Raw genomic sequence first — 21,464 nt, forward strand, 5'->3', positions numbered from 1 at the left:
AGACACAGTTTAATAATATGTATAGCTAATACAAAATGTAATACTTCTTTAAAAAGCAGACACCAATCTCATTTGATGTTTGAAATAACCCAAGCCAGCATTATCTGTAGAAAAGAAGACTGATTGGAGACCAGACAGGGCATTTTTAGGGAAAAGGGGAAGAAGAAGAGAAGAAAAACAAGAGGGAAATAAATAACGTTGGATGGGGAAAAAGGCATGAGTGACACAAATGAGAAAGAGTGGAAGGAAAGGAAATGTCACTTTTTCATGAACAGTTATATAGCTGGATATTATAATGCTTTCTTAAAAGAAAAAAAATGTTATTGAACCAATATAAAAGCAAAGTCATTCACACATACACATGTAAATTACATATGTGCATGTAAATGTCTATGCAATTTTTGCCATGCAACCTATTTCTAGTATCTAGAGCTATTCTGGACAATATTGAAGTACAGGTGATAAGCCTTTAAAACTGATCTAACATCTCAGTTCATTCACTGATTGGCTGGGTTTTTGTGTTTACTAGCTCATCAGGAGGGAAATGATGCAAATGGAGAAGAAAAGTATCTATTTTAAAAATTTTGTTTTCATACACATAGGAAGTAGAAAGGAAAAATGATTGGGACTTAGGAGTGGGGTGCCCCACCTGTATATACAACAGGACAATGCAAATGAGATGGGCTAATGCATATTATGCAAACACTCAGATTTTTTTTAAAGCTACCTAGAAGAGTACCATCATCTCTCCTCACTTCCCTTCTTTCTCTACAGCAGTTTTGAGTTCTTCTGCAATATCCAGGAACAATGTCTCTTTTACAGAAGCAGTATTCCAGCCAGTGATAGCTATTGTTCTATATTACAATATAATCATATTAGTATTGAGGTGACCATTTAGCCAAGTCAATATAAGTAGTTTGATCACTAACATATCAGTAGTAAGAACTTCCTTCTAATCAGCACACCCCATGTTGACAGTATAGTTACCACCAGTGTTCCTAAGGCAGACCCGAGGTACAGGGGTCTCTCCTGAGTCATCCAAGAACAACTGACTCAGGTAGATTGTCCTGAGTCTGGGTGTCAAGGAGGTGGCGAAACAAGTGCATTCACTCATGTGAGTGCATTTCTATGGGCCTGTGCTTCAATGACATGCCAATATTGGCCCAACGAGAGCTTACCTCTTTTTAAAAACTCCCTTTGAAAATATCATTCTATTTGGAAGGAAAATGAAATAACAGATTTCTAAGTGTATGTTTTCTGTAAGTAGTTTAAGTATATCCAGGGCTAATATATAAATTTGATTTAGGATTTGTAAGTCAATTCTTGATAAATATGAGGTATTCATATAAAAGAAAGGACTATATATCATTGGATTCTAAAATTTCAAGAAATAATCCCACAAGGAATTATTGATAACTCCCTATGAACTAGAATATTTGATTAACCAGGCCACCATTCTTCTCATCTGTAGAAATAGTTATCACTCATGTTGTTATTGTATGTATTTTATTTCATTGGGTTTTAGAGCACTCTGTAAGGTTTGCTGTAAAAATACTATTACATGTAGGTTGTAGTGAGCAAATTAAACTTTTTTTTGCAAACATGATCAAGTTAGGGATAGTACAAATTGAACTTACCTTAAAGCTATTAGATACCAATAGTCAATCATATGATACACTACCATAAAAATCACTTTTCCTTCTGGGTAATTATGGTTTTGCGATAATGATTACCTGCCTGGAAGTTGTACACTGTCAGTAATAATTTGACTTGAGCATTGCTTCCCAAGGGCATTCAAATCTGCATGTACTGACTTGTTAAACCACACTGTGCTAATTGGTGGTTCACATGACAAGATACGCATAGTTGATCATGCTTATTAAAAGGCAGACCATTCTCAATTATCCATAACAAATTATGTACCTGGCACTTTTAACACACTCAACCTACAGATGCTCCCCAGAACTCAAGAGGTTCAATCTTCAGCCTCCTTCTAAAGATCTGTGAGTAAGTGGCTAATCTGAGACTTCAAAGCAGTCCCAAATGTCAATGTGGAAATTCTAATTTAAATGAAAAAAAAATGCAGCTATTTCTTGTTGGGCATATGTAGATAAAACACTTATGAATTTGACTTTTAAAATACTTTCCATGCAGGTGTTTGGCAATATGCAAACATAATTAAGTTTTGTCTTGTTTGGTATGTCTACAAGGTAAAAACAGATGGGAAAAGCCAAGGGCCAAGAATACCCAAAATGGGACATAAGCCTGAGCATCCTAAACTGTGCATCTTCCCCTAAAATGAATGATCCTAGTAGATGGGACAAGCAGATTTTCTAAACTAAGTTCTTTCACTGAGATTTTAAACCTGGATTAAAAAAATACTTTAAGCTAAACCAAGAATAGGACAAGTTTCTTCCTACATGGGCTCCTCAAAAAAATAAGATGTTAGTAATGAGGCAATTACCAAATTTTCATAAAATCATGGAACATAGAAACTGGAAGAGATCCAGAGATCATTTAGTCCATCCTTCCCCAGATTTGTGTTCTATAGAAATCTAGATCTCTAGATTTGGTGGTGGAAGTGACTCATCAAATAGATTAAGGAGATTTATGGTTATACAAAATTAAGTTGATTTACATGCAGTTACATACTTCATGGCTCCTCAAAAAAATATGATCCAGTATGCCACCATTCCCGGACTTACCTCACCAGGAATCCTTTTCCACTGGCTATTAATGTTTTACAGAACTAATGGCTAGCAGAACAAAGTTTCAGAAACCCTGATCTAGTATAATCCCTTTATTTTGCAGAAGAGGAAGGCCTCAGGGCAACTTTTCAGGGAGCCACGTAGGAACAAGAACCAGGTGTGCCCAGGGCTGCTGCATCAGGGCAGGCTTCCAAGGCTCTCTGGGGAGGGGAGGGTCCTGGGGCGCAGCTCACAGCAGACGTCCCCTTCCTGCTTCCCCTGGTACAAGAGCAGCTGGTATCAGGGGCTCTCCAAAATGTCCATTCTGGCCTCGGGGCAGTGAATCAATTACTTCACATTTGTTTCCATGAAACCTTTCACTTTCCCAGTCTCTCCCAAGTGTCTTCAGAGAAATGCTGGACAGTTTTCAAGCATTCAAAAATAATCTTTAAATTAAGCCTAAACAAACATTCAGTTCAGCAATTTTGTTCTCACATGTCTTCAGAATTCTTAAAATGGCAATTCTGCCTTTTCGTAATTAAAATGAAGAGCTCAACTTAAAATGTAGCTCCAAACTAGGGAATCATTAATTCAGTTTGGATCCAAAATTCCTTGGTCACAACAAGAATCCATTAGATATGCTGTATTTATGCCTCATTTGTATGGATATAATTTTAGTGCATATTTTTATACATGTACATTTTAAAAAATAACCTCATTAAGCAGAATTTACAGAAGGATCCTTCTGCAAAATTCTCATTTGACACATACTATACACTGACTTGTTCAGTCAATTATGTTAATTCCGTGCTCAATTGTAAACAGCTCTGAGACCAGGATTACTTATACATTTTCTATGGCCACAGAGCTAGGAACTGGAACAGTCTAGCTGTAGGAAATACTATGTACATTTTTAATGACAAATAGGCTGATAATAGGGTACCTTTTAGAATGATATGAAAAGATCATCTCCTTTCCTATGGATTAGAATCCTTCCTTCTCTCCCTCTTTTTCATGCACTTACAGTAACAGCAAAGAGGAAGTGGTCCATCAAGCAGTTCTCACCTGTCTCCCTGGTCTTTCACAAATGTCAAAACTTCCAGGTGAGTTTAGAGGGCAGCCAACAACTGCTCAAAGTGGGAGCTCTGCATGGAAAGAGTGGGCCCAGGTTGCAGAATTTATTCCATCTTTAGTTTGATTACTATCAAGTTAACTTCCCCATTGTGACATTTCCCCTGCCTGACATTTCAGGAACCAAGAAGCAACATCTATATGGAGCAGTGTCTTCAGAACAAGACACACTAAACACACTGCCCTCCAGAAAGCAGCTATTCTTTCCCCAGTCTACCCATGTGAGATGCAAACAAGGAATCTGTGAATTTGGTCCAAAATGTTCAACTGTGGCTTGTTTACTCATAGCTTCCAAAAACCTGTTTAATTCAGAAAGAAAGGGCAGGCAAAGGGGAGGTTGAGAGGACTTTCCAAACCAAAGCAGTCCTTGGGAAGCTCATGATTTATTGGAAACTTAACTCCATAGGGCAATTTTTAGAATCATCTTCAGTGTGAGTCTTTAAAATGATGTGTGGTGCAACTGTAGAGAGGCACTATATTCAATAAAACACAGCCTTCCCTAGGCTTTTCGTGTTCATTTTTAATTAGATCATTTTATCTTTAAATCATACGTAGACTCTCTCGTTGCATTTTCTGTAAGCAGTCATCTCACCAGTCCTGACTATAGGCAAGTCTTTAACATAGGTTGGAATACTTTATCAAAATAACATTATTTTTGTCTTGTTTTTATGTAAATGTTTCCAGCTCCTGTGATCCATTTTTAAGCATGCTTCCCCAGGGACACATTACTTTCCCACATATCTCCAGGACCGAGAAATCTGGCTGCATATGAAACATAACTTGCCCTCAGACTGCAGCGGAAAACAAAAGGCGTAAGCCCTGGAGTATGATGTTTGGGGATACTTGCTCGTTGCCGGGGTAGCGTTTAATTAGTCCTGGGTTGTGGCTGGGCGTAGGGGTGCTGGCACCTGGGTGACCTTTGTCATTGCGACTAAGTCTGTGGCTGAACAATCAAAATGCAATGCTTGTTATGATCTCCATTCTCACCCCTTGTCTTCTTTAGGAATTTGAGTAAATCTACCTCTTTCTCCCTCTTTCTTTGCATGTCTCTGTCTCTGTCTCTCTCTCATATAGTTCGTAAATTAAGAAAATACTCTTAGTGTTTTTTAAAACTGTGAATGACTTATTTTCTTAATTATAAACAGTGGGTACACCTCACTCTTCATGTAATCCCTTTATAATTCCTTCCTTATTCCTAACACTTAAATAGTCCCTGGCATGTTTTTAAGGAAATCTACTAGTCTAGGCTTTATTCCTCACCATCCAGCCTTATTTCCAGCATGCTGCCATAGATGCTGAACAATATGCCCCAGAGAGAAGATGCCAAAGCAGGCAATGAAAATTAAAGGAACTGTAGTTGCTTGGGGGTTCACTGAGAGAGAGAGAGAGAGAGAGAGAGAGAGAGAGAGAGAAAGAACAACAAAAACTCTATGAGTTAAAGGCATGGGCTTTCTTTGGTCTCTGGAAATGAAGACAAAAGCCCCTGACATTCAGCATGAGAAGCTGTCCTTGGGTGGCAGTGGCAGCAGCTGTTCTGGGATGCACTTTGTTGGGTTTGATGTCGGGGTTACTGACATTCCCCAAAGTGGCTACTGGGCCCAGGCAGCCAAGTCTCTGCCACCTTCCTGCCTATGTGTATCTATGCTGAGTGGTTCCCCAGTACCCATTAGGAACTGCTTGAGAGCCGTTACAGTTGGCAGAGTACTACACCCTTTTGCTCTAAAGCAAGAGTGAGATTAATAGGTATTCCTAGGGTGGTCTGAATGAGCCATCATTAACACCCCTGAGGACTGAGGCACATGGACGTGCCAATGAAGCACCGTTTTATTCCTCCCTGTTGGCCGCACTTGCACCAGAAAAAAATCCCATTAGTGTGTGAAGATCTAAAAGAATCCCCAAATTTCAAAGTTAAGCAAAATGTAAATCTCCCGGGAATTAGGGGTGAAATTAGATTAGTAGAAATACTCCAGCTTATGTTGCACAAACTACAAAACCCTGGCTCTTGGAAAGCCTGGCCCTTTCACTGTTTCACGAATGCAGTGTGGGGGCGGGGGGAGGTAGACTGCTGCTTGCGATGCAGTGTATGAATGGGGGCGCTGGGGTGCAAGCAGGGGCCAAAGCCCAAGTGGGAAGGCCGAGGGCAGAGGGCAAGCCGAAGAAGGACAAGGCGAGCAGTTTGCATTAAAATGGGAGTCCCCTTCGCAGGCCAGCAGGCCAGCAGCATTGAACTCCATGCATGTTAAACAGAAGTCTGGTTACTTCAACAGAAACAAGGATCTCTATTGGTCAGTTTCTTCTAACACCGGATTTCCCGCATAACCCTGGATGATGATGCAATGAGAAACAACGAACAGAGTGGGCATGTGGGCAAGTCCTGCACCAGTGCAGGCGCCCCAGAGAAAGAAAACAGGAAGAGAAAGTATCAGCTCACGCTGAAATCACAGGATCCCCGAGGGTAAGTCAGCCTCTTGAATGCAAGTGAACAAACACTTGTGTGCTTTATGTTGAAAGGTTGAGAGCTGGGTTGAAAACACATTCATTATTCTCTGTCTTAGAGTAGTTCATGCCTCCTAGGCACATACAATTAAGCTATAATTCCATTCGACAACAGACTAAACATACAAGCCTAGACAGAAAGAAGGCAACTAAAAATATTTTCTCAGAACTTCAGAATGCTTTTAAGAAAAAGCATTCTAGCATTTTCTTATCTTTCTACTGGCAAATATTATAAAACCTCGCTTCACTAATTTCAAAGGGAGAAGAGGATTCTCCTGACTTCAATTCAAAGGGCTTGATTTTAATTCTCCATCAAAAACCAATCTCCAGGCCAAATATTTTTAGCTATCCAAGGATGCTCATGTGTGGTCTGTTTATCTTCTAGAAAAAAGACAGGAGTTCTTAAACAGAGCCACCCATATACCCATTACTAAGTCACACTGTATGAAGATTTTTGGGACTGTGATCTTGAAGTTATATTATTGACAAAGTATAAATATGCTAAGATTTTACTATGTATTCAATTGACTAAGAAAACAAACCACAAGAAATCTCACTTTCCTAAAATAAAGTCTCTTTACTCACTTGCTGATTAGAGAGAGTAGAAGAAAGAACAACGGGGTAGAACGGGGTATAATAAGTTGCCCATGGATGGGTTATCACAGCGAGGAAGCAGGCTAGCAGCCTCACCATTACTAGCATCCTCGCCTGGGCACCAACAGAACTACTTTGCAAAGGATCTCCGACCCTGCTTTAAGGTTCTGCCAGGCCAGCACCTTCGTGCCTCCTTTTGGCTCTTGTACCCAAGGACTTTTCTAAACTCAGTCCTAGGATGCTGCTGCTCCTACACAGAATCAGAAACTATGTGCCTTCAGATAATGATGAGGCAATTATTTCTCTGAGAAACATCTTTAATATAAGGTCAGAAAGTATTATAAAAAGAAAGCCAGCGCTTATATGAAGCCATTATTTCCCACAGATTATAATAACCTCCAAATATGCAAGACAAATAGATTTTCATAAGGGAGATCATTTTAATGCTAGTCTACATTTCTTGTTTTACCATGTGACAAGCACCATTTAAAGAACTTTACATGCAGTGAAATTTATGAATCCTCCTGAAAACCTTATGAGGTAGAAGTGATTGTCTCCACTTTACAAACAACAACAGAATAGTTAAGGAACTTGTCCAAGATCCTACAGTAAATAAATGTCAGAGCTAGTATCAAAACACAGGGAGTTTGGCTCCAGAAACTCCACTCTTCATCCTTGTGCTATGCTACTGGTAAGGATTTGGGTTATAAAAAGGGTTTACTTATTTTAATAGACAGAAGTGGTAAGATGATGAAAAAAAGGAAAATTGAAATTAACTTCAGCTGGTTGATGTCCCTCGTCCTTGGAATGTTTTGAAATGATGTCTTAAGTCTAACACAGATACTCAAGGGGCACTTCTTATAACCTTTAGGAGATATCCTCCCCAATTGTCAAAATAGACAGATGTGAAGTTAAATTAGGGAAAGGCACAAACAGGAATGGAGAATGAACTAGATTCTATATAGTAGAGTAAGTCTAGCTCTACTCTTGTGCTGAAATGATTCTCATCCAACATGCTTATGGTACAAAAACTTGCTGTAATATATAAATAAAAATTTTATGAGTCTTTGAATGTGCAAATAAAAGGAAACATCTTTTTGATTTTGAAAAGATTCAACTGTGGAACTTTCACGTGCAGTGCTTGAAAGGCCAGAGAGTATTCATAAAGGAGAACCTGACTTTTCTCTCAAAATAACCGGTCTCTCTTGAGCCCAGCTTAGTGGGCAGGAATGGTTTTACATTGGGGCAAATCAGCAGAGCCCTGCCCTGGGCACACAGCAGATGTTTGCTGAATGATCTTTAGCAAATCAAGGCTGCAACAGATTTGAGAGAGTAAAAGATGGTCCTAGATGACTGGCCGTTCCACAACTTAGAGTATACCAGAGTTGGACGGGGCTTAGCCATCCGAGGGCTCACCTTCTGGGGAGCTGGTGACCCAAGACCTCACTGTTCATACTGTACAACCCCACTTTGTGTGCAGAAAGTACTCATATTCCAGACTCCTGCTCAAAGGATATTTGTTCAAGATGACTAAACCTTTTGGAGTGGTCTTGAATGAGATCTGTAATCCTGAAAAAACAGCCAGACTGAATCTCAAAATCCTGTTTTAAAATGAGTATAAGGGGTGAACCATTACAAGGGAATAAATCTGGTTGTTCCACCTGCTTGACCTGCAGATGTCTATGAAGCTCTCTCCAGGCTCTATAAGCAATCACCAATTCTTAAAAACAACGGCAGAGGTATAATAACATGAATGCAAAGTAGATGCAAGAGCAACCCTAGCTCCTCATCTACTTATATCAGGAAAGACAATGAGTATTTTACTCTAACTCCGCTAGCCTAAAAAATAAAATAGAACCAAACCCTGTTTGGATCTGATGCCGGTGCTGGAGTGGATGCTGGTCCGCATGTGCCTGTCGGATGTGCCTCTTCTCACAAGATACACATCAACAAAGCAGGAAACGAACTGTCTGCTGTGTTCACCACGGTGTGTTCCCCCTCCCACCCCATGTGCCTGGCACATCATAGGTGCTATTTTTAACTGACTGTATGAATGGCTTTTTTTTAGGGGGACCATCCATCATCTTGTTCCTTGTCTCTAAGTTAACCTAGAATCTTGACTCTCTAAATGCAGAAATTCAGCAGACTCCATTTTAGGGGGCCTGAGATACAGGCATTAGCTTCTCCAGAACTTCCATGAAGGAGGAAGAGACCAGTAGACTTGGACCTACTTAACAGGCTTCAAATTTTACCCCAAAACCTGTCCAGTTTGTTCCGGAAAAGCTAAAGGCTTCCTTGGGCCCAGTCCAGCAATCGCCCTCTGGTCTGTACTCACCCCAGTTTTGCAACCTTTTCCTCTAACATATCTTTTCTTCCTAAATCACACTTAGCTGAAACTGAATCTGACGTGTGTTTTTATCACCTATTGTAATCTTGGTTAGAAACTCCATGCCACCCAGAGTGCTCCCCACAACAAGTAGCACCCAGTGGCCGTGCTCTGGATGCCGGGTTCCTGGGGGAGGCCTGGCCCCGCACAGTGCACTGGCTTGAGCAGGGAAGCCATAGCATCTGCCCTGCCTGGAGTCAGCAGGAAGGGCAGGGCTGCTGTGTGTCCAGGGCCAATCTCAGAACATAGCATTCACTCTGCAGCCCTGACACAGCTAGGCAGGTACCATTCCTTGCTGGGTGGGGGCAGCAGCAAGAGAGGGGGAAGTGGGTATATTAGGCTAATGCAGTGGTTTGGGGGGACCTGACCTTCCTAGTCCACAGAGCAATACTAGGTCTTTGGTTCAAAAATGGCGAATTCTTCAGCCATCCTTCCGGCATTTCATTTTGCAATATACAGCTGTCATTCCATAAGCAACCCAAGTATGAGTGAACACAATGGGAATCACATGATTCATTTACAAAAAAAAAGGTCTAACAGTCGTAGTAAGAAAGCCCAGATCACCTACAGAAAACAGATAAAAGCTTGGCTTTTACATTTTGAAACAGCATTATTGGAAACGAGTACTCCCTTATTTCTGTTTTTGTGAGATGATTTTAAAAGTTATGGCAATATGCAAGACATAAAATATAACAGAACGGCAATGAGGGGAACAACCATATATACCATACCTTTACTTCAGCAAATCTCCTGCTGTCTGACAGCCTCTGGATCATTCTCTTTGGTTTCCTCAATGTAAAGTTACTTAAGAGCTGGTTTTTCATGTGACTTTGCAGCAAATTCAACTTCTGTGAACCAGTCTTATTTTTCTTAGCACATTTACTCAATTCTGTGCTTGAAAGCTACAATTCATTTGGATAACTGAAATGTATGGTATTTTATTCTAATATCAAACTCAAAGAGAAGAACTGAGATGGTCTCATAGACATATAGGTGCAGCCAAGTGGGACTCCTGAAAATGATGATGTTTTGTGAGTGGTTTCAAATCTCAGTATGTGCAAGGCCAATGGAATATGATGTCAGTCAAAAGAGGCTGACCCCATTCCTGATTTTATATCAATGCCAGTAAAATTAGCAACTATATAACAAAATGATGTAGACAGGTAAGAGTTTTCTCTGTTTTACCTAAAATTTAAGTGATATTCAAGAAATAAAATGCAATACAGTGTCTATGATAGATTAATGGCAGGGCTTTTGAAGACACATCTCAGGTAGGAGTCTTTATGGGCCATCAACTCTGCTCAGAATCCCCAGATGTGACCACCTGGGAGAAGCATGGGCTACTCACTGCTCACAAGAGGAAAACAGTACGGAGGAGCCTGACTACATCCCTAGGACTAGAGACATAGGCCAGAGTACAACCCCAATGAGGCAGTTAGCGGGAGTATATTCAAGTAAGACAAATTTTTGTGTCCTTACCTTTAAATATTCTGTAGTACTCTTTTCCTCTCTGAAAAAAAGGCTATTTTAATGGTAGTTTGGAATTTCAGACTTTTTCATCCACACTAAGAAAAGTGAGTAATAATGTCATGATAAAAGGATGATGTACATTTCATTTTGAAATGCAGATGTTAACTCTTTCTTGAGAAGAGAGGGTTTGTGGGATTCAGGGTACATCCAATTTGTATTCATAATATCATTTGAATAAAATTAACATTTAACTAGTTTGCAATCCCTTAAAGTCACAGAATACAGAGAGATAGGACAAAAAAAATTACCCCCGAATTCAAATACTTCTAAGAATCCACAAAATAGATAACCCTTACAGTGATAACTCAAGAGTTGACTTATTAAAATGTGGCTTCTGGCTAACCTAATTGATAGTAACAAACACAAGGAAACATTTAGCAGTAAGAGAAAGCCCTTTTGATGCCCCAGACAACGCTTTCCAGTCAACAGCGTGTTCCTTGACCTTCCAAAGTCTAGGCTGACTAACCATGAGCCAAAGCCTCACCTGGGACCTCAGGAGAGAATCTTGCGGAGTGTCGAGATACAAAAAGTTTCAGTTCTTGGTCGAGGTTGCATTCAATCAAGTTTGTGTCCCATGATCGGATCCCTAAGGAGGGAAAGGAAGAGAGTTGACAGACTTCCAGTTAGTCATTTCAGAGTGGTTTGGAAAACTTCACTCTAACATTTCTCAGGCTTTTATGGGACAATGTGGAAACTCCTTTTCTGAAGTGCCTGGTGGCTAGCAGTGGATGCCCACAAAATGGGAGGGCCAGGGAGGTCTCTCCACCAAGCCTCAAGGGAGGGATAACTACCAGTGTGGACTGAACTTCTGCCCCTCATAAAAGGTAAATGCAGCTTTTCTGGGACAGTAAAGGAAAAAAGTTATTGGGAAAATGACAGGCTTTACTCCAGAGAGAGAATAGAAAGGACAGGAAGATGGAGAATTCTGTAGCAGTTAAGAGGCCACCGGACAATCTCTAGCTTTCCCATGGGCTACCTGGAGATGGGTCGTAGCCTGTAGAATGAGGGTAGGGAAGCCAGAGGTGTGGGGGCTGGTGTTCCAGGGCAGGCCTTGTTTTTAAAAGATGCTTTTGCAGGGCACATACAGACTCCATGTGCAAGCATAGTTTCTTTTCCTTACCCACCCCATTTTGACCTTGGTTTCCCAACCCCTGGATATCAATCCAAAATTTGTGTGATCTTTGATAAGAAGCCTGGATCTCGGTCATAAAGACTTGGCCTGTCTGTCCTCCCAGGCATTTATTTTACCTGACTAGCTTGGCAGGCAGCTCTTCTATTCACAATTGTTAGTTGCACTGAATTTTCTTATCCAGAGGCAAAGAAATGTGGCAACTTTTTACACTTTATAGCACTTATACAGATTAGGGGGCCATGAACTGTGGGTTCCCACAAAAGTTCTGGCTTCCATTCACCAGGCTGCAGAGTGGGGGAGGGACATGAGGGCTGGAGTACTGCTGCCCCCACCTCCTTAGGCGGTGCCCCTTGTGCTGACCCCACCTCTTTCTTCCTCCTTCTGACCTTTCAAAGTGGATGGCCAGAGGGGAGTCCAGAGGACTCAGAGAAGGGAGATCTGGGGAGCAAGCCAGGAAAAACTGGGGAACCACAGAGCTCCGGAGTGGGCGTTTGCTTTTTATGTGCTTTTATGTTTTTCCAAATAGATGGCTATGGTTGGACCACTGTAGAGTATCCATGATTGTAGCTTTCCATGGAGCATCTTCAAATGCCAGGAACAAACCTCTGGAACAATAATCATTTACTGTATAGCTACTAAGGTCAGGGGCTTAAACCTCTGGGTATAACACAGCCCGTGAACTCTTAATACCAGGTCATTTAATCATTTTTGCTGGTCATTAGGCATGCATACAGATTTGGGAGTATAAATAGTAGTGCATTATTTAAACAAACCTTTAAATCCTTAATAATGCATATCTGCATGTATCCCCATTTATACCTTGTTCAGTTTTCCTATCTTGCAAAGAGTCAAAGTAGATTTGTACATACACACATACACAAATTACAAAAAGATTCTGGAAACTCAGTTGACTGCACATCTAAAATTTCTTCAGATTATACACCAAACACCTTTTCGACTATAAGGAATAGTTTCAAATAGATATATGTCCACTAAACAGAGGAGGAAAATTTCTCATACAATCCATGCAAAGAATTCAGGTATGGAAGAGTTAATAATCTTACAGAGAGGCTAAAATTATAAGGGAGAATTTTACAGGTCTCCCTGGAAACATCAACAGCCTCAGTTTACATTTGTGCTAATGGAGATTTTAAATGTTAACAAGAAAGGCCTGTTAAGATTTTGTGGATCTTTTTAGTGAAATATGATAAATGGATCTTTCTGTTTCACAGAAAGCTTGACAGATTGAGAGGTCTGAATTCATTAGTTAATACAACATATACATGATATACTGGTCGAATGTGAAAAATCTTTGCACTCCTGTCTGAGCTGCTTAATTGGTAACTGCTGACTGGATTATCTGTGCCCCAGGTCTGAGCTCCACTCTGTCTTCTGGCTTGTCAAGTTGGGACAATAAGTTAATAATGAGACATATATAGTTAATTATAGTCGTATAACTTTTCTACCTTTGTTCTAAAGAATGTCCAAATTGCTACATCACTTGAATGACTTCATCTGGGGTTATAGACAGACTTGCTCTTTCATTGTTGTTTGCCATTTTCCCCTTGGCATCAATTAATTTGTCATGACGTATGCAATTAACTGTTTGCTTTATGTTTCATAAACTCCAGTGATAAAATTTGTAATTCAGCAATGGGAAAAGTACAAAACAATAGAAAAGCCATTTAATTTTTAAATTATGCTAGTAAACAGCTGATAAAAATAATATTTCTCATTTTTACACTCCCAATGAAACTAAAAATTTAGGATTCTCTTTTCAAGAGAGTAATTTCCAGCCAAACAATGTCTTAACAATTCATAATTACTATTACCACTTATAAAATAAAGGTTACAATTGGTTTAGTGGTTATTTTAGTTGGAAAGGAAAATGTTGGAGCCAGGCCACTTTCTAAACCAATTTTAAAAACAAAATCCTTTGTAATTACTTTGTACCTTCTACTGGGGAGTATTAGTAAAGGGAAGTAGTACTTCTCAACGAAGGTTCATACTGCATTTAATAGGTTCATGCATCCCCCCTTTGTGCCTAGAAGGAAGCCAACAGTGAGCCCTCTAAAGCCTCATAGGACAGAAGAGTATCTTCTTTGGCTCTCCCCACATTCTCCTTTCTCTGAATTCATGGCCGGAGGAGGCAGGGGAGGGGGCAGGGTGTTGGCACACAGGTTCTGAATAGGCTTTCAGAAGCGTATCACCCTGGTCTCTAACGGGGGATAGAGAAGCCATGATAAATTCCTGGCCCTTTTCTGACTATTCCCCCAGTACCCGCCAGGTCAAGCTTCTTCCCCACGGCTGTGCTCTCCCAGCACTCAAGGGCAGGCAGAACAGAACTCCACCAGCTGGAGATCAACCTCCACTTTTTAAATTCCTGGGCCCCGAGGGCATTTGTCATCCCTGGGAAGCCGGCCTATGGGACTCCACCACCTCATCCGGGGCTGTTGCCCAGCCTGGAAGCAAGTATCATCACTGTATGTCAGCCAGTTCTTCAGCCACTCTTACCAGGGGTTAACAAAGGATCTTTCCATCTCAGTTCTCGGACTTCAGGGGATGGCAGTGCACAAAGGGCAGGCAAGGTGCACAATAAGTTTACAGATGGAAAAAGGGGGAAAGAAAAGGTTGTGTCGGTTTGGAGTAGGTGGGGAGAGGGGAAAGTGGGGCCGTTATCACAGGGCAAGTCAGGATGAACAATGAGGAGCCGGCTTCCCTAGCTTTATTCAAGTCAGATCTGGCCAAGTTTACTGATCATGCAAGCATTTTACAGGAGTATTTAATTAAACCAACAACCCGAAAAAGCACCTCCCATTTCATTTAAAGGTTAAAGTCTATATTCTTAAAAGATACAAGAGATTGAAGAAAGCAGAATAAATGACCATGCATTACATGTTGAAATAACAGGTCAGTTCTACCTGACAGTTATTTGGACCTTAACAAATAACTTTTAGTTCTTAACAAGTTAGTTGCTCCCTCTAAGAAATAGGCTTTGAATTTTTTTTGCCAAGTATCTAAATTAAATGATTAGCCTATCACCATAAGATTGTATTTGTAATTGTAAAACCATAAGATTGTGCTAAAAAGTAATCTGAAGTCATATTCAAATCAAAAACTAAAGAAACAATTAAAACAAAGGAGCTAAATTCAAGAATGTTTTATTTCTTGAAGAAAGTTTTCCTATATTTTCCCTCAACATAATCTTCAATTTGCTTTTTTCCTTTTTTAAGCCAACTTGATGTTCATAATATATTTGTAATGTGTACTGCCAACAATATCTTATAAACAGACCTCATCATTTTGAAGCATTAATGATAAGTAATTTAGGTCTTGGATAGCATATCACATTAGAAACAAAAAAGAAAGTGATTTATAAATAATTTGTTTATTGGTGTAAGAGTTAGAACTTATTTTAAAAGTAAGCCTTTAGAGAAGATTAAAAATGATCAATTTTAATGACCTTAAGGTTGGCAACTAGTTTATATTTCAGCATGGATCATAAAACCCTTAGTAGATAACAGCAACGAATCAGTCCAAGCAGAAATCCATCTGCCATTTGACTTTGGAAAGAATAAGGACAAATACAATAAATTTAACACTCTCCAACATTTCTTTTAAATCCCACCATGTGTTGTGTTTTTCTTTTTAAATTAAATTGAGAACTAACCCTGAAGACATTCAGTATAGGGACACCAGAAAGTTACAATGTAATCAACTAAACTTACATCTGAAAATCCAGAGCAGTATATGGTACACACATCTATCTTTTTATAAACAAATCCTGCTGATTCCTAATGTTGAGTAGAGGAAAGTTACACTCTGTAACAGTAATTCAAAGCATCAAACTGACACTTAGTATTCCTTATATGTTTTAGTTCCTTTAAAACAATAAAATGAAACAATGAAAACTCTTTTCACAAGGCTGTAGAATTCAGTTTGCTAGGCATGGATGTGTGAAGTCTATGTCCTAAAATAAACCAGAGAAGGGGCTCTGTGAAAAATGGGCACGGCTGAAATGATTTCACTCATATGTGGAGTATAAAAACAAAGCAAAACAGAAGGAACAAAATAGCAGTGGACTCATAGACACTGAGTAGAGACTCTAGTGGTTACCAAGGGAGAAGGGTTGGGAAGGGGGTAGTGGGAAGGGGATAAAGGGGCACAATAATTCACAATCACATATAAGTTGGTCACAGGGACAGTAGTACAGCATGGAGAATACAGTTAATGATTCTGTAACCTATTATGTTGATAGATAGTGACCACACTAGAGGGGATGAGGATTTAATAATATGGGTGACTGTTGAACAACTGTGTTATATATGTGAAACCAACATAAGATTGTATATCAATGATACTTTGATAAAAAAAATGGGGAAGGCTGTTAAGTCCATTTTGAGAGCTAATTAGGAAGGGCAGAGGAGGTGCCAAGGAGTGGTAGTTGGTGGCAACAACAATAGTTTGGCATAAAAGTCCTGCATAACTAACTAAAGCTAGACCAGTTCAAGGAACGACTGTTGTTTCAAACTTGAGAAGAAATGACCAAACCCTACATTACACTTTTTGAATACAACTGAGAAAATAAGTGACCATCTCTCCTCTTTGGTGTCAAGAAGCATCACCTAAGCTTCCACTTCAGGATCTTTCAGGCCTATTGATTCATTGCAATACCACCATCTTCTCCCTGATTTATTTTCCAAGCTCCCCAAAGAGCCCTCAGTAATCAGATGGCAAAAATCCAAGTCACCAGGGTCTCCAAACTCACAGAGCATCACCTTCAATCAGTGGGAGGGGCGAGAACAGAAAGCAAGAGTAACTGAGGGGCAGCTTTCCCCACCTGCAGCGCACAATCGAGCCGAACCCCCTGGAGCATCTCCATCTTGCTTCATGCAAGGCGGCCCAGGGCCACCAGCGACAACAGCAGTGATACCCAAGTGACCTCTGGAGGAGGCCCAGCTGGGACCTGAAGCTGAGGCAGCAGCGTCAGGCACAGGGAAACAGAGGAGGCCTGCCCCGTCGCTAAGTCATCTCAGACTGCCTGACAGACCGTGAAGCGGTGTTCTCACTTGGCACTGAAGGCCGCACAGCTCGAGCTGCATCGGACACCCCAGGACCCAGGAGGGCAGCCTCCAGAGGAAGAGAGGCTTCTGTTATTGTGAGTAAGGAAATGGCTCTGTTCACTCACTCAGCTGATTCTTAATGGGATCAATACAGCCATTTCGGAGTTCTGTGCAAAAACCCGACCGAATTAGGGAATTAAAAACCAGGAAGGCACAGTGATTGGAAAGGGAACCTGAGGGGTTTTTAGGATTCTGGTAATGTCTATTTCTTGAGCTGGGTAAAACGGGTGTGTCCATTTTGTGAAAATTCACTGTGCTCCTCTGATTTGTGCCTTTTCCTCTTTAAATACTACATCAATAAAATTATTAAAATTTTTAGAAAGTCAAGAAGACATCTGCATTTTATCAATAAATACTAGTAGTGTAAAAGAGTAAAAACACTGAGCACTTCACAGAAGTGCTTGGATGCATCCATTTTTTCATCACACAGGAGCAGCTTGAATACTCCCCTAAGGAATGGGGGGCTGAAGGGATAATCCGCAGACTAACAAAGCAGGGCGATAATTATGGTCGGCAGGGGATTGCCAACCACCTCCCTGCACAGGGCGCTGCCCACAAGTGGATGACTCTACAAAGACAGCTCTGGAAACTGCTGTGTTTGATCTCCCTCTGATGTTAGCCTGCCCTGCACTAACAGAGTGACACGGCCAGAAAACCAGTAATGCTGCAGTGCTGGCACTTCTGTCACTTACCAGTGGTGTGACCTTGAGCAGGTCCCCTTATCCTTCTTGCCTCTCTGGGCCCCCATCTCCAAAATGGGGGTTATGGTCCCTCTCCTGGCACCACAATGGGTGGTTATGAACATTTTATTGATAGAAAAGCACCTCCTAATGTATTATTATTCCCTGGCAATGGTGCTGAAAAATAGTATTTTTTACAAAATCCAAAGTCATTGATTCATACAGTAGCCACACCCAAAAATCAGTATGTGTGAAATTTTCCAAGAAGAAATTGTGCAAATAAACTAAATTAGAACAGATCAAAGGCGTATAGTTCGAAAAGGAAGGGTTATTGACATGCTCAAAGAATCACTATTGAAATCTCTTATTCTTGAATTTTTTCCGAATGAAACAGCATGACCGCATTCTGCTTTTTTTTTTTTTTTTTTTTTTTTTTAAGCTGAAAGGGAAAAGCATTGCTTTAAAGTTAAACAAAAGAACCAGGTCCACAACTCCAGTCCCCACCCTGTAGCCTTTTGTTCTGGGGACCAGCGGCCGTTTCCAAATGCAGAGGTAAATGGCAAGCATTAATTTTTTTAACTGAAATAAGGTTTTTCTTTCGTCTTTGGGGTTGGGGGAACGGGAGTAGGGAGAGGGCTGCTTGAACGCCCTTTGTCCGCCTCGGGCTGCCGTAGAGACCGCAGTGCGGACTGCACCACGCCCACCGGCCGGTGTCTCTGGGCAGAAAGGCTTCAGCACCACCCCAAGAGAATAGAGCGCAGGCTGGGCTGCAGAGGGACCCGGCGACCTCTGCAGGGGCGAAGGGAGATCTAGGACCCCCAGGGTAAGGCAAAGGCAAAGACCAGAGCTGCCTACCCGGAGATTTCAAGCGCAACAAAGCCGGGCTTTAGGAGAAGCTGGGATACGCTGCACCCCCAAGCCCGAGGTCCCCGCGGAGCGCACGCCTAGCTGGCCGCGCCCGAAACGGGCGCCGCAGTGCGGGGGGCAGGTGCGACGGGAGGGTGGGGGCACTGCGGCAGCCCGGGTGGGGCTGGGGGGCGGGTCGGTCCGCGCATCCGAGGCTGCGCCCGCCGGACCCTCAAAACCCCGCCCTGGGTTCCGGGCGAACCGCTATCTGGCCTCTGCAGAGCGCGCTTCAAGAGCGCGCATCGGGTGAGGCGCTGGCCCTACCCGCCGAGCCTTCCCCCACTTTCCCGCTAAACCATCATTCCCGAAGCTGAGACTAAAAAAAAGAAGCCCCACCCCACAACTTCGGTCCCATTGTCCTTTCTGAAAGCGGCAACCAAGGTCCCAAGGGCGGTAGTGAGGCGGGCGCTGTCTGGGAACTAAGCGCAGGCAGTTCTCCATCTCTGCGTCCCGAGGGGTTGGGGGGAGCGGGCGTGGCCCTAGGACTAGCCTAGTCATTCCCAGAAGAGAAAAGATCGGGAGGTCTTAAGCTAGAAAAAAGCATTTCTTGGGGGCTGAGGTGGATGTGGTGAGGACAATTCCCACGCGGGCCCTAGCACATGGTGCTGCAGCCTCTGGTCAGCCGGCGAGGGCGGGGCCGGGTCCCAGCATTTTGTGGGAGTGCGAGGGAGGCTGAACGGAGAGGCTGTGTCAGGTACCCCCCACGCTTTTGCTTCCTACTGTTGCGGCTTTATTGTAGCCTCTTCTCGACACCTACATTTCATTTAGCGGTAGAGGGGGTTAGCCTTCCCGGATCTGCAGATGCAGTCTGGTGACAGATCCCTCAAGGTTAGGAGGTACTCTCCCACTGGGTCTCAAATCTAATAATTTGCATCACTTTCCGAAATTCGCCCAGAAGAGAGTTCGGACCGAGTGCTGGGGGTGGCGGGGGAGGCGTGTGGGTGCGGGGCGCGCCTTAAGAGGAGGGTGGCCGACTCGCCCTGGGTGGGGCCGCTTTTGCGCGTCTCCCCGAGCGCGTCCCTTGGGGGCGCAGGGCTTCTTACCGAGCTCGATGTTGCCGATTGCACGCCGTAAGTGCTCTTCGGTCACGATCTCGCCGACCACGACCAGCAGGTAAAACTTGCTGTCGAGAAAGCGATGCGACAGGCTAGGCGAGGTGGATGCCGCGGGGTTGGCGATGCTCCCGGACGGCTCAGGCTCGGTGGCTTCCACCACCACGGTCGCCATCCTGCCGGCCCCCTAAGCCTCGGCGAAGTGTCCGGCTCCGGCAGCTCCTCTCCTCTGCCGCAGGAGAAAGGATTATCTCCGAAGGTGCTGTCTCCGCTCCGCCCCCTGCGTCCCCCCTCCTCCTGGCGCTGCACGCCACCTCCCCCTCCGCCCTCTCCTGGAGCGCGGGGCGGAGAGGAGCGGGGAGTGAGAGAGGGCGGGGAGGCGGTGCTGCTTTTATATGGAGACTAGGCAGGGAGCCGGGGAGGAGGAGGAAGAGGAGGAGGAAAGGACCACCCGGCACATCCTCACGCGTTGGCTGCCTCCGCTCTCCCAGCCGTTGGCCCAGGGCTGATGTCATCTGCAGCAAATCATCTTGCCCGCGGCCCGGAAGCTGGAGGGAAGAGGTGTGCGGACAATGGCCAGGGCAGGGCAGCGAGTCAAGCAGATGGGGACCCTAAGGACCGTGCTGCAGCGGTGATGGGGGAAAACACTACCGTTCCACACCCCTCACACCCCCAGCTCCCGCTGCTAACCCTTATCCCGCTTGTGTAGAAGGGGCTGGGTTTCCGTTTTCAGAGGGGATATTTGCCTTCTCCGATGTGCACAAATCTGGCTTCTACCTTCTGTCTGCCATGAAACCAGGTTCTCAGGGGCTGTGAGCACGGTGGGCATGGTGCTGAGGGTACCCAGCCCAGGAAGACGGAACCTGCCTTTTCTTTGTGGATAAGGAAGACATATTTACCACCTTCCCTTAAAGAATATATTAAAACAAAAAACTACTCCTACTTGGACCTTACTCTGCAAGGCCAAATGGTGAGAAAGTACTGGCTTTGTGGTACTCACAGAAATGAGAGAAATACAGATGCATTATCCTAGATACAGATTTCTTTTCTTAATATGCAGAACAGATATCAGGCATAACAAAGAATAAAGAGAAGACACTGTCTCTACCCAGCAGGATTACAGTGACTATAATGTACTTTTCAGTTCCTTGGGGAACACAAGAAAAATTATTTCATGTGATAATGATGTCTTTTAAAATATATGTAGTGTTGGGAATTTTTATTGCCTTTGTCTATGTTTAGAAGAACTCATAAAAATATCTTTTAAAAGCAGTCCATCTACAACCATTTCTCACAAACATACTGAATATAGCTTCTGTCCCAGGAAAGGGGGGATGGTGGTGAAGAATGAACAAAATATGCAAACATGGTACCATCATAAAAGACTGGGGGATTAGAGCCTTAGGAAAGAGGAATGATGGAAATTAGAGTATCCAATATAGTTTTAATTCTAGAATATATATTAGTGAAAAAAGTCACCTGGATATGCCAAGATTTCCAAAGCAGCCTGCTGTCTAAGCTGTTAACCACCATGACTTACATACTCTTTGCTCTTAGCTCTTCCCTGAAACCCTGGCCTGGGAGATATGCTGGGCAGCTGCAGACTGTGGCCCCATCCTACATGCCAGTCTGATCAATGCAGAATAAAGATACCACTTGGCCCACAGCACTTGGGATCTGTGACGAGCTCACTGGTGAGCTGCATTCACCAGTGCACAGTGATTAAGAGTTTTCAAATAAGATGGTA

General features: G+C 42.8%; 1 protein-coding gene across 1 annotated transcript in view; it reads right to left on the reverse strand.

The window, feature by feature from the left end:
- MAP1B (microtubule associated protein 1B) overlaps nucleotides 1-21,103 on the reverse strand; it is a 97,177-nt gene extending 76,074 nt beyond the window's left edge. The window contains exons 1-2 of the mRNA XM_017651385.3: nucleotides 19,709-21,103; nucleotides 11,309-11,410 (exon numbers count right to left, since the gene is read on the reverse strand). Of these exons, the coding sequence (XP_017506874.3) occupies nucleotides 11,309-11,410; nucleotides 19,709-19,892 (286 nt within the window). The 5' untranslated portion in view covers nucleotides 19,893-21,103. The remainder of the gene's footprint in view (nucleotides 1-11,308; nucleotides 11,411-19,708) is intronic.
- Nucleotides 21,104-21,464: the final 361 nt, after the last annotated feature.

The sequence above is a fragment of the Manis javanica genome, chromosome 1 (genome assembly GCF_040802235.1).
Source record: "Manis javanica isolate MJ-LG chromosome 1, MJ_LKY, whole genome shotgun sequence".
Taxonomy (NCBI): domain Eukaryota; kingdom Metazoa; phylum Chordata; class Mammalia; order Pholidota; family Manidae; genus Manis; species Manis javanica.